Genomic DNA, 12,482 nt, shown 5'->3' on the forward strand with positions numbered 1-12,482 from the left:
TTCTCTTCCTCTCCCCATCATAATGCTCTTCTCAGGCCATTTTCTGTACCTTCCTAGGAGCAACATTTTATCAGTTAAACTCTTTCTTTTTTTAAATTTTAACTCCTTCTACTCAACCAGTCTTTTCTGATTAGATCAACATTTAAACAATACTCAAGGCTGTTTCACACACACACAAAAAAAAACAACAACAACAACCAAAAAACCCCCAGAATCTTCTTTCCTGACCTGTCCTATTTCCTTCCAATTATGCTGCATGATCTCTCTTCTCCCCTTCTTGCAAGAGACATCGAAATTAGCTGTTTCTGCTTCCTCTCCTCCCATTCATCCCCACATTCACCACAATGCCCAGGGTGCCCATCACACCACTAGAGCCACAACTGCCCATGGTTGCTGAATCTCATCACTGAATCCAACCACCATGTCTCAGACCGCAGCTAGCTTGACCTGTGGGTACCACTGGACATATGGCCACTTCCTCCTCCTCGAAACCTTCGCTCCCCTGGCCTTTGGCAGTGCTGTGTTATCCTTCCATCTCTCTGGTTCTTTCACAGACCTCTTGATGTATCTTATAAGTAGGCTCAATAATTGTTTACATTGTTATTATTATTATTATTATTAAACACTAGTCTTACTGACTAATATCTAATTACTTAAACATTCTTCATTATTGGCCTTTACTTGTGTGGCTCCCCCTTCCTGCAATCCTCTTCTCCATCCTCCCCTCTCTTCTTTCACTTAGCTTCCTGCTTCTCAACTTCACATCTCAGCTTAGAAGCTTCTTCCTCCTGTGAGTCTTAGGTCTGGCTCTTAGGTCTGGCTCGGGTATCCCATCCCTCCTGGGTACTTTCACCACAACCTATGCTTTACCTATCAAATCACTTGTCACATATACCGTAATTACCAAATTATGTTTTCTTGGCTCAAATGGCCCTTTTACTGCAAGTTCAGAGGGGCTTAGTTGTGCCTGTTTTTAGCACCTCGCAGAATGCCTGGGTCCCATAATGGGTGTATGAATGAGTGAAGGAATGAATGGAAGTGGCACTATCGCTTTGTTGGATTGGGAATTCGTGTATTTTATATTTGTGACGCTACATAGTATCACCTGTGTGAACTCTGTCAGGACTGTTCTCTAAACATCAGCTTCTTTCTCTATAAGATTGGGAGAAGTACAGCAACATTCCTGAGAGCACCTTCCACGTGTTCTCTCTCTCTCTTTCTTTTTTAAACCCACAGAAAGTCCCAATAATGCTGAGACTTTGATGAAGGGAGATACTGTCTGTATTTTGTCTCACTCAGGGCCAGTTTCTCTAGCAGGGTGATCTTCACCAATGCCATCAAGGAAGGCAGAAAGATAATTTTCTTCCTTTATCTGTAGCTGGATTCAAAGTTGCTCACAGTGCCTGTTTTGCTCAATGGAAAGCAACACAAAAATTAACACAAACAACAAACTTCAGCTTTGCCATGAAAGTATTTCAGCTCTTCCATTTTAAAAACAAGAGGCCCTTCCAAGTCACTCTTCCAAGTTACTTGAATTTACTCTTTTAGATAAATGCACAGTGTTTTAGGGTTCTCTCCCTGCCATTTCCTTCCTACTCCCCACTAGCAGGAGAAGGCTTTTGGCCTGTGGTCCTCATGTCCTCCCTGCGTCCACCAATATCATCCATAGAGCTTGTCATCTGTACACTGGTCACTGCTTAGAGACCGCCTTGCTGGACCAGCTTCATGGGCACTGAGTCTCCTTGGGGGCTTCCACTGCTCCAAATGGTATTCCATCCAACTTCTGCCTGTAGCTTCTGCTACAGGGGCTCCTTCTGCAGCAATGGCAATCTCCTGGCAGGCAGGCTAGCTCTCAGATCTGAGTTCCTCAGAGCCTGTGGAAACTTCTGGATTACTTGTATAAGAGCTTGGAGGAGATAAGAGCACATCATGCTCTTCACAGGGAGCCTGCTTCTCCCTCTGCCTAGGTCTCTGCCTCTCTCTCTCTGTGTCTCTCGTGAATAAACAAACAAAATCTAAAAAAAAAAAAAAAAAAAAAAAGGAATACCCACCAGGGATTTTATGAGCAGGGATTTTATTTTTTTTTATTTTTATTTTTTTCTCTTTGAAATAAATTTATTTATTTATTTATTTATTTATTTATTTTTATTTTATTTTTTTATTTTTATTTTTTTAATTTATTTTTTATTGGTGTTCAATTTACTAACATACAAAATAACCCCCAGTGCCCGTCACCCATTCACTCCCACCCCCCGCCCTCCTCCCCTTCTACCACCCCTAGTTCGTTTCCCAGAGTTAGCAGTCTTTTTTATAACCTGTTTCCTGATGTAAGCATTTTATACATTAGTAATTTACAAAAATTATTAAATTGAATGAATGATTCTCTGGCCATCTTTCTGCCTAACCATCTCTATGTTAGTGTTTCATGCTCTCTTTGATTCTCATTTCACCTTGGGTTTCTACTCCCTCCTCTCAGGGCTTTAAACCCAGTGTGGAAATGAGGGTGAGTAGGGTTCTGAGCCAACCTCTCATATGCATCTAAACTATGTTATTCTCCTTTTCTTTCCCTGTCGCAGGAGCAATTTTATTTCCATCCTGCCTGACGGGAAACCACCTTACATCATGTTCTGCTTTCTCTGTACTCCTTATCTTAGAGGACCATATATCTTGTCTTAAAGTGACCATGTGTCCTGGTTTTGGTCTGTGGGGGGTCATGGTTTATGCCCATTGTCTCTGTGTAATTAAGAGGTATGTCTCCCTTCACTCTCAAAAATACACTGGCTCGGGTGATAAATTTCATGGCCACCCTACTTTTGTTAAACACTTTAAACTCAGGCCTCCAAACTTAGATTTCTTTTTGATTTAAAGTTTGACTTTGAGATTCCACCAAAACCCTTTTTTCTCTCTAGTTCCTGGATCTTGCAGCTAAAAGTCTTGTGTTTTTTTTTTTTTTTTATGCCTATTGTTCTAGTGAGGGAATTACAACATCTATTTTGAAAGACAAAGATACTACCCAATGACTTTTTAATTAGGAGAAATGAAAATGTTTCACAAAAGTAAAAACAAACCCTTAAATATGTCAATAGCAGGGCACCACCAATCCATGGGATGATCCTGGGCAGCACATTGTCTGGGTACATACTGGTGGCCCTCAGATGCTCAGGTGGTCCCATCCCTCAGAATTAAGAACCGTTGATATATTGTCCTTTTAACAAATTTTAGAAAAGGAAGAAAAAGTTATAGCTAGAGTTGTTTTTAGCCAATGCAGTCACTTCATCCTAGGCTGTGTCTGCCCATCCTTTGAGGACAGTTTGTAGAAAGCTATAGCTCTGAGGACTAAAGGAGAATGTGTTGAGGGTTAAGATAATTTATAAAATATATTTAATAAAACACATTAATGAATGTATAGGCTATCAGTAGATATTGTTTTCTAAATCTACGTGGTAACCCTGCTCATCTTATTCTGATCGGAAACTCTGGCAACGTGCATAATGTGGATTTTAAAAAAATTAAAAGGTCTGTTTCTCATTAAATCATTTGGGAGAAAAATTATAATTAATCTTAATTAAAACATATTTTTATAAGCAAGATCTTTTTTAAATGAAAGGTTATTTATTCATTCATTCATTCATTCATTCATTCGAGACACAGAGAGAAAGAGAGGCAGAGACACTGGCAGAGGGAGAAGCAGGCTCCATGCAGATAGCCTGACGCGGGACTCGATCCCAGGTCCCCAGGATCACGCCCTGGGCCGAAGGCGGCACCAAACTCCTGAGCCACCCAGGCTCACCCAGGCTCACCCACCTAAGCAAGATTTTTTAAAATAAAATATCCATGGGATAAACCATTAAAACACAGGGCATCAGAAGTTTTTTTTTTTTTTTTTTTTTTTAGAAGAGCCTGGGAACCCTATGAAGGTATTAGAATGGCTTTAGTGACTGAATTTCAGTGTTTACTTTCAGACATCCTTCTAGTAGTAGTGAAGGATTTGCCCTGATGCATTCATACCCTCTTGTAGTTTGTTTTGTAACAAATTGTTTTTTCAGGGTGGTTAACTTGGATTAGGGTAGAGAATGCATTACAAATATTATTTTGGCCTAATTAGAAACAGGTTTACCAGTGGACTCCGGGGACAGCTGATTCTGCATTAGAGGACAGGCAGTGACCACTGAAGGCTGATGAAGAGTGACCAGGGCTTCTCATACTCATTATTACTATGGCTTCCTACACATTTCTCCCTCATATCATATCACTGCGATCCTTGAGCAAGAAGCAGAGCTTGTCTCCGAGGGCACCTGTGTGTTTAAGAGAGTCTTCAAGAGGATGTGGAGTAGTGAGGGTTGGACAATCAGGGCTGCTCTCACATTACCACTACCTTTCTCTCTTGCTTCTACAGTTCAGGAGCTTAAGCCTCTTCCTCTCTCTCTTCCTTTCCCCCTCCCCTCACATCCACAGATGGAGTGGCTGCGTTCCGCGCCTTCTTGAAGACAGAGTTCAGCGAGGAGAACCTGGAATTCTGGCTGGCCTGTGAGGAGTTCAAGAAGACCAGGTCAACTGCAAAGCTGGTCTCCAAGGCCCATAGGATCTTTGAGGAGTTTGTGGACGTGCAGGCTCCGAGGGAGGTGTGTTGGTGGTGGCGAGAGTCTTGCAAGACCTCTATCCATGGCTCCTGTCTCACACGGCTCTCCTTGTGGGGGTTTGAGCCAGTCTTGATGGGTACTGTCTTCTAAATTGAGCCTTACCTCTCCGATGGCTCTTAATGAACAAAAGGATCACTTTTAAGGGGCAGAGACCAGGGCTTCTAAAAAAGTAGCTCTATTAGGAATGTTTTAGCTATCCATCAAACGTGCCTGCAGGACCTGTGTTTCTATTTCTTTTTTATTTATTTATTTTTTTAAAGATTTATTTTTACTTTATGATAGACAGAGAGAGAGAGACAGACAGGCAGAGGGAGAAGCAGGCTCCGTGCCAGGAGCCTGACGCGGGACTCGATCCCGGGACTCCAGGACCACACCCTGGGCCAAAGGCAGGCGCGAAACCGCTGAGCCACCCAGGGATCCCCTAGGACCTGTGTTTCTATAGCGATTCTGCAAGGATGGATGCCATTGAATCCGTGTTAGTTTTCCTAGTGGAAGGCAGCATGGCTTAATGGGATGAGCATCCACTTTGGAATCTTTTTCCAGTCTCAGCTCTACAATTACTAGCTGTGTGATCTTGGCTAAGTTACCTAGTCTCTCTGAATCACATTTCCACAGTGTAAAAGTGTTTATCATCTACCTTTTAAGACTATTCTTGGGAACCCCTGGGTGGCACAGCGGTTTAGCGCCTGCCTTTGGCCCAGGGCGCGATCCTGGAGACCCGGGATCGAATCCCACGTCGGGCTCCCGGTGCATGGAGCCTGCTTCTCCCTCTGCCTATGTCTCTGCCTCTCTCTCTCTCTCTCTGTGTGACTATCATAAATAAATAAAAATTAAAAAAAAAAGACTACACTTGAGTTTTAGGGATAAAGCTATTTAACCTATTCAACATCTGTCACTGCTTATTAATGACTAATTACAGTCATTTATATTATCTTATGATAACATAATAATAAAAGGAATTTCTATGTATGGCTGTGCTGAGTTATAAAGCAGAATTTTACTTGGGAGGGTTTTATAGAAGAAAAATATTTGCTATGAGTTTTGATGCATTATATACTTAGAACTCTTCAATTATCCTTTGACTTGAAATGTAGGAGGCCTTTGGTCAGTGGCCAGGATGCTGTAGGCTCATTATAATGCTGCTTGGAACAGAGGTGTCCATTATAACCATAGCCTCTCTTCCCAGGGCATTTGTTTCCTTGGTAGTTAAGAAAGAACAAGAAGGCAGGCTTACTTTGGGGAATCCACACTAATACTTAGCTTCAGTTTCACCCTTTGCCTGACACGGTGAAGACCCCTGGCTTGGTAGTTAAGTGATTTGGGGTTTTGCCTTGGCTCTGTTACTAACTTTCCATACTACTTTAGACCAGCTTTTTATTAGCTCCTTTCTTCAGTGTCCTTAACTATAAATTGGGATGAAGAATATCTAGTCTTTGGACCTCACAGGATTCTTGCTGGGGTCAAAAGGGATGACCTCCAGGCAAATAGTTTGAAAAGCATGGATAAGCTTACATATATAAGATACTGTCATTAATAATTATTATATAGCAAGGAGCAGTTGCCAGGCACCTGGGCCCTTGAGGGCCAGTGACCATGCTCTCTGTTTGTGTCTCCAGGTAAACATAGACTTCCAGACCCGAGAAGCCACCAGGAAGAACATGCAAGAGCCATCCCTGACTTGCTTTGACCAAGCCCAGGGAAAAGTACACAGCCTCATGGAGAAAGACTCTTATCCCAGGTTCCTGAGGTCCAAAATGTACTTAGATTTGCTGTCCCAAAGCCAGAGGAGGCTCAGTTAGACCTCAGATGGGGACTCTTGGAGATCACTGGCTTTTCCCCCTCCCTCTGCTGCCAAGACCATATTCTAATGTGAAATGTCATAGGTGTTCAAAAAGCAATGGCACTTAGGTTGGGAGCCTGGGGATGAGAAATGGATGAAGGGCCATTCCAGTCACCAGAGCTTGGACTCTATTCCATTTACTCATGTTTGTGTTCTGGTTAGTGGTAGCACCTTGCTGCTGTTACCCTTCTTCTGGGTCAGCAACTTGCCCTCCATAATGCCTTGGGTCATCTCTGCTGAGAAGGCAGATTCGCTGTGCTGGGCTAATGTGTAAATAATGCAAATGCAACTTCCACCACTTCCACACCCTCTTCAGTTAAGATTCCTGACTCTAACTTGTCCTTTACCCCTGTGAGGAAGAGCCAGAAAACTCTGGCTCATGCTTGTGATTTGCTGTCACAGTGTAATGGCCAGTCCTGGGTGCTGGGGCCTCACAATGTAGAAGAGAGGTCTCTGGGGAATCCCAGGTTTCTAGCACTGTCATTGACAGGTGGCCTCTGGGAGAAGGGGCAAACTCCATGAATTTGGCTATTCCTTTCATTTCCATTGGGCCAGTATGAAAAGCTGTGGTCTCTGCCCATCTTAGTCTAGGAGATTCACAAGACTTTTTACCCTTGCAATTCCAGGGAGGGTCTTGGGAGATGTCTTTCACGACTTCTGATGTGGAGCTGCTTTTAAGAAAGATACAGCTTGCAAATCTTCCTTGATTCTACCAAGAAGTATTGCAGGAGTCAAATGACCAGGGAACATAGCACCAGTAGACTTTTGTGCAATGGAGCACTATATATACTCTTTCTGTTGCTTACTGTATTCTCTGCCCTCACCTCCCTGTGGCATCACACATCACTCATCTCTTAGAATGACAGACAGCTTGGCAAAGGGAGGTGAATTCCCATAGCATGGACAGCTCTCATGGTGCCTAATACTTTCCTTGTCTCTCCCTGTCCCCCCTTCCATGCAGGTCATGTAATTATGATGGGGGAGAATGGGAACTTAGGCTGTGTAACTCTTCAGCTTGCTTCCTGGGAGCATGCTTTCTTAGAAAGGTCTCCTTCATGAAGGCCACCTTGGCTCTTGAGCAACTTCCTTCTTGATCTCTGACCTTTGGGGATTGAACATGAAACAGGAGGTGAGGCTAAGATCCCTGTTAACATCTGGCTATGGAGAATCTTCCTAAAATGCTTTCATGATGCCCTGAGGCTGCTTTTGGAAATGTATCAGGAAACTCTTCCTTGGAGGATGAGCATAAAGCACTCTAGCTGCTTTATGAGAAAGAGTGGAATTTGGCACAAGTTTGCAGTGCCAGGGATACGCATCCTCAGCAGAGAGACCAGAAAGTGGAAGAGGAGTCTGGAAGAGGCTGATATCCAGGTGGACCAGATCATAGAGAATGTGATGGAGGTACAATTGGGATAATTCACAGCCAATGGATTTGGATTCATTGCAGGTCTCCAAAACTTTCGGCTTGACTAAAGGAAAGAACTATGATTAGGCATAAGCTCTGGGGTTCAGGTGACTGACAAGTGGGCTGAAGCATTCTCCCCTCGTGGGGTGATGGGCCTCTAGATGCACGGGATTCGAGCGTTTGCATTCCTGTCCAGTAACTTTGTGAATCACTTCCTTCCTTGGCTGCAGCTAGACAAGGCCAAGAAGGCTCCTGAGTCCCACTGGTGTCAGGGTCTGTTGCCCTGCCAGACACATTATTATCTGTAGATGATGGTTGGTGAGTCTGTCTGAACCATCAAGGAGAGAGAGAACACATGCCTCCTAACCCTCACACTGAAGCGTCCTGTGAAGTCTCATGTTCAAGAACCCTGAAGCCTCAAATGGGTGTTCCCAGTTAGATCGGATAGTATTCCCCTGTCCCCACTGGTAAAAACCATTCTTAGCTAAAGCTGCCAGAATTAATTTAATGATCAAATTCTCGAACAGGGTATTTTAAACATTGTTTACATATGAAATGTGCATCTGCTGCCAACTCTACTGTCAAATATGAGGTGCATGTAAATTGGAACAGTTATGGAAACATGAAATGTTTAAGAGGGGCCTTTTTACCACTTTCACTATCCCCAGGAGAAGTCTGAACCAGAGTGTTGGGCAGTGGCCTCACCCGAGGCCCAGAGTTCTTGCCAACCGTTGGTGGAATGAAGGCCGCAGATGGTGGTGTCATGGCGCCAGGTGACTTCCTCCCACGATGGGGAGGCGTGAAGGACCGAGCTTGGGTATCCTGAATTTTGCCGCTCCGTGAGGGTATGTGGGCGTGTGTCTGTGTAGAGGAACGTGATAGCTATATTTATGGTACTCCCGTGGAGTGTGTGTGCGTGTGTGTGTGTGTGTGTGTGTGTGTGTGTGACCATTGTGAGAGTGAGTCCAATACACCACAGAGATGGTCTTCCCATGGGGTAGAGCTGTCCTCACACCCTTCCTGTCCTGCTTCCCACAGAAGGCACAGAGCTCTCTGCTCTGATGCCTACGTTCAGGCACTTAGGTCATGCCAACCCAGATTTTGGTCTGTGATGAAACAAAGAGAAATGTTTACAACATCTAGAGCAATATCAAAGCATACCTCATCCCCAATCTTCCATGTCTCCCGGTCCTACCCTTTCTCCTATTCCCTCTTCCATGGGCCCTCGTCCGCCTCACCAGGTGGGCATCTGCAGGTGCCACTTCTTCCACGTCTGGTCTTCCTTTGGTCCTCATGCCGGGCTCCTGCTGTGGACAGCCTTCCGGGCTCGAGGCTTGCTTTGAAGACCCAGGGCAAGCCAGGGCGGTAGGCCAGGCAGAGCTGTGATTTTTAGGACTGCTCTCCACCCCGCAAGCGGCCTTTCGGCCCCACTTGAGTGTCCAACCTGTTTCTGGCTGGCGTGAGATTACCTGTTGCCTTCGGCAAACCAAATAAAACATAATCAATGACAACCATTCAGAGCCCCACGGTGTCTCTGGGGTGAGGAAGGGTCCTCTGAGCATGCCCGGGGCTCACCCGGAAAGCCTGTTACAAGTGCTACTTCCCACGCGGCACACCCACAGATGCTGATCCAAAAGGACCTGGGTGGAACCCAGAAAACTGCATTTTTAACAAGTTCCCATGGACCAGGCTTTGAGAAAAAGATGGTCTAAGATAGTGGCTCCCACCATTGGGTGCTCATTGGAATCACCTGGGGAGTTTTCAAACCTAAAGGTCCACATGTCCCACCCCAGAACAGCTGGTGGCTGGGACCCAAGGCATCCAGGTGACTCCCCTGCGGAGGAGGTAAGGCAGCGGGGGCCTGAGGAGTGAGGAGGGGCCCGATCGGCTGGCGCACCCCCAGATGCCAGCAGGAACCTGCCAGCCCCGAGTCCGACTCTGGGCGGCTGCGTCTCTGTGTTGTCTCCGTCTGATGTGCTCCTGTGAGATAAAAACGTCTGTGGCCCAGCTGCACGCAGCAGTCGCGGGTGCGCCGGCGGCGGGGAGCGCTGAAGGGTATCTGCCGAAGAAGGGGTTTGGTCACGCATCCCAGTCTCATCCCAGTGCTTCCTCCAGGCTGGCCTCCTGGGCCTCTCCCTCGTTTGCTCATTGTCACGCGCGCTCTGTGTTTGGCCATTTGCATTGGGTTGTGCCTCTGTGGCCAAGGCCTTGTGACCTGGTGGCTGGAACTCAGGTAGGGGGCGGAGGGGGTGCCCTAGTGGTGACAGAGGCAGCGCAACAACGTCCAAATTTCTCAGCGGAGCTGGTCCCATCCTGGGAATATCACGCTCTTGAGGGCTTCTCCAAGGCCACAGTGGGGTCACAGTGGGGTCACCCCTTCTCGCTCCAGAGCCCTCAGGATCCCCTCTTTGGTCTCCGGCTGGATGGGCAGCTGAAGGTTCCAGGCTGGTTTCCTCCTCTGGTGCTCCCCCCAGAACTTGCTGCTCTGAACAAACCAAAGCTGGGCGATGGTGTCCTGTCCCCGCTGCAGGCCCAGGCTCGGGGGCAGGGAGGGCCTGGCTGCTTTTCCTTGGCACAACCGGGGCTTCCCAGTCCCCCAGGCCCTGGACTGTCACGGTGTTGAGAGCTGCGGGAGGGTAGGAGCGAGGAAGGCGGCAGGGGAGGGCACCTGCGGGGGAAGGGAGGCGGCTCCCTGGGCTCTGCTTCTCCTGGAGCAGTAGGGACAGGTGCAAAGTGGCGCGTCCGAGGCCACGGGCCGCATGGACGCGCGTGCCCGGAGCTCTCCGGACCCCGTCTGTGCCTACTTCCCAGCAAAGCGGAGGACTTCCATTCTCCGCCCGACGCTGCCCTTCAGCCGCCCTCTTTCAATTCGCGTCCCTCCGGGTTGGAAGCAACAGAGGCCGCGAGGTCACCCCTGCCTTTGAGAACCTGTGCCTCTTGGCGCGATCGTGGAGGGAGAAGCCAAGAGTGGAAACGTCTTCCTGCGCCCGCGGCCTCCCAGGTCCCCACAGGGTGCGGGGCCCCAGATGGGAGACTGCGGGGGGTGGGGGGTTGGGGGGGTTGGGGTGGGGTGGGGGGCCGCCCGGGGCGGTGAGGCCGCGCTCCCTGTGCGCGGGGCCAGGTGGCCGGGCCGCAGAGGCGCAGCCGCTCATCCGCGCAATAACCCGCTTGGCTGTTGGATCTCGCCGCGTCGTTTCATTACTGTGCAAAGTGGAATAATGTCATTCACCTTTACTATAAACAAGGCTGTGAGAACATAATAAACAGAACCTGAACACGCTGCCCCGCGCTCTCTGCCCACGTTTCTGGCCCGCTGACTTCACGAGGAGATGCTTCCAGGACACGTGGTCCCCCCCCACCGCCGGGGTGGGGCGCACGGGGGGGGGCCTCGCCAGGCAGGGGCGGCTCGCGGCTGGCGGTCATCCGTGGGGAGGCAGCCACGTGGGGGGCCTCGGGGTGGGAAGGCCTGGGATAGTGCGGGTGGGGGCGGGGCGGGGTGCCTTTGGGTTAGGAGGGGGGCTCTGCAACTGTGAAGTGCTCTCCAAATAGGAGGTGGTGTTTTTATTAGCACCACCTACTGCTCGAAATGCAGGGAGAGAAAAGGCTGAGGGATGGTTTATGTATTTGTTCAGCTGGAGCAATCTGAACATGGAGTGGGCTGCTCTTGCTGTGGCTGCACCGCACTTGGTACAAGCCGTGTGTCCTGGAAAAGTGTGTTCTGGTGATCCGGCCCCGGGGAGAGGACTGAAGGAGAATAAGGGGTAGTGTCTGCTTGTCGAAGCTCATTTGTTGGGTACGAGGATGACATAGAGATATATAACATATTAATAAGCCAAATAATTAAAATGTGCTGGAGAAGATCTTTTTTTTTTTAATATTTTATTTATTTATTCCTGAGAGACACAGAGAGACAGAGACATAGGCAGAGGGAGAAGCAGGCTCCCCATGGGAGCCCGATGGGAGACTGGATCCCAGGACCCCAGGATCATGACCTGGGCCAAAGGCAGATGCTAAACTACTGAGCCACCCAACTGCCCCAGAAGGCCCCAGAAGGAAAGTTGACATTTCTTCAAAGGTGAAAGCTTTGGGTTAAATGAAAAGCCTTTTTTAAAAAAAATAATACATTTATTTTTTTATTGGTGTTCAATTTGTCAACATACAGAATAACACCCAGTGCTCATCCCGTCAAGTGCCCACCACCCAGTCGCCCCCACCCACCCCCGCCCACCTCCCCTTCCACCACCCCTAGTTTGTTGTTCGTTTCCCAGAGTTAGGAGTCTTTCGTGTTCGTCTCCCTTTCTGATATTTCCCACTCATTTTGAAAAGCCTTTTGTAACGCAAATGATCACTTCCAAATTCCCGTTTGGTGGACTAAGGCCCGTAGTGGTGAGTGGTAGCAGCTGACTGATGCAGACAGGAGGATGCTACTGGTGGGGGGGCTGTGATTGGTTCCTCTCTTTCCCCCCTTCTACACCTCACCTCTGTTGCCACTTCTGACCCCTCCAGGACTGAGCAAAGCAGAGAAGGAGGAGAAGGAGGGACAAGGGTGTCCTACCTGCCTTGCATACCTTCGGGGATAGGCCTCCAGCTCTCGGGG

General features: G+C 47.9%; 1 protein-coding gene across 7 annotated transcripts in view; it reads left to right on the forward strand.

The window, feature by feature from the left end:
* Positions 1–9,399, forward strand: part of RGS8 (regulator of G protein signaling 8) — a 40,434-nt gene extending 31,035 nt beyond the window's left edge. For all 7 annotated transcript variants that reach the window (XM_077902008.1, XM_077902003.1, XM_077902006.1 and 4 more), the window contains 2 exons: positions 4,456–4,622; positions 6,257–9,399. In XM_077902008.1, the coding sequence (XP_077758134.1) occupies positions 4,456–4,622; positions 6,257–6,439 (350 nt within the window). In that variant the 3' untranslated portion in view covers positions 6,440–9,399. The remainder of the gene's footprint in view (positions 1–4,455; positions 4,623–6,256) is intronic.
* Positions 9,400–12,482: the final 3,083 nt, after the last annotated feature.

This window comes from Canis aureus, chromosome 6 (genome assembly GCF_053574225.1).
Source record: "Canis aureus isolate CA01 chromosome 6, VMU_Caureus_v.1.0, whole genome shotgun sequence".
Lineage (NCBI taxonomy): Eukaryota > Metazoa > Chordata > Mammalia > Carnivora > Canidae > Canis > Canis aureus.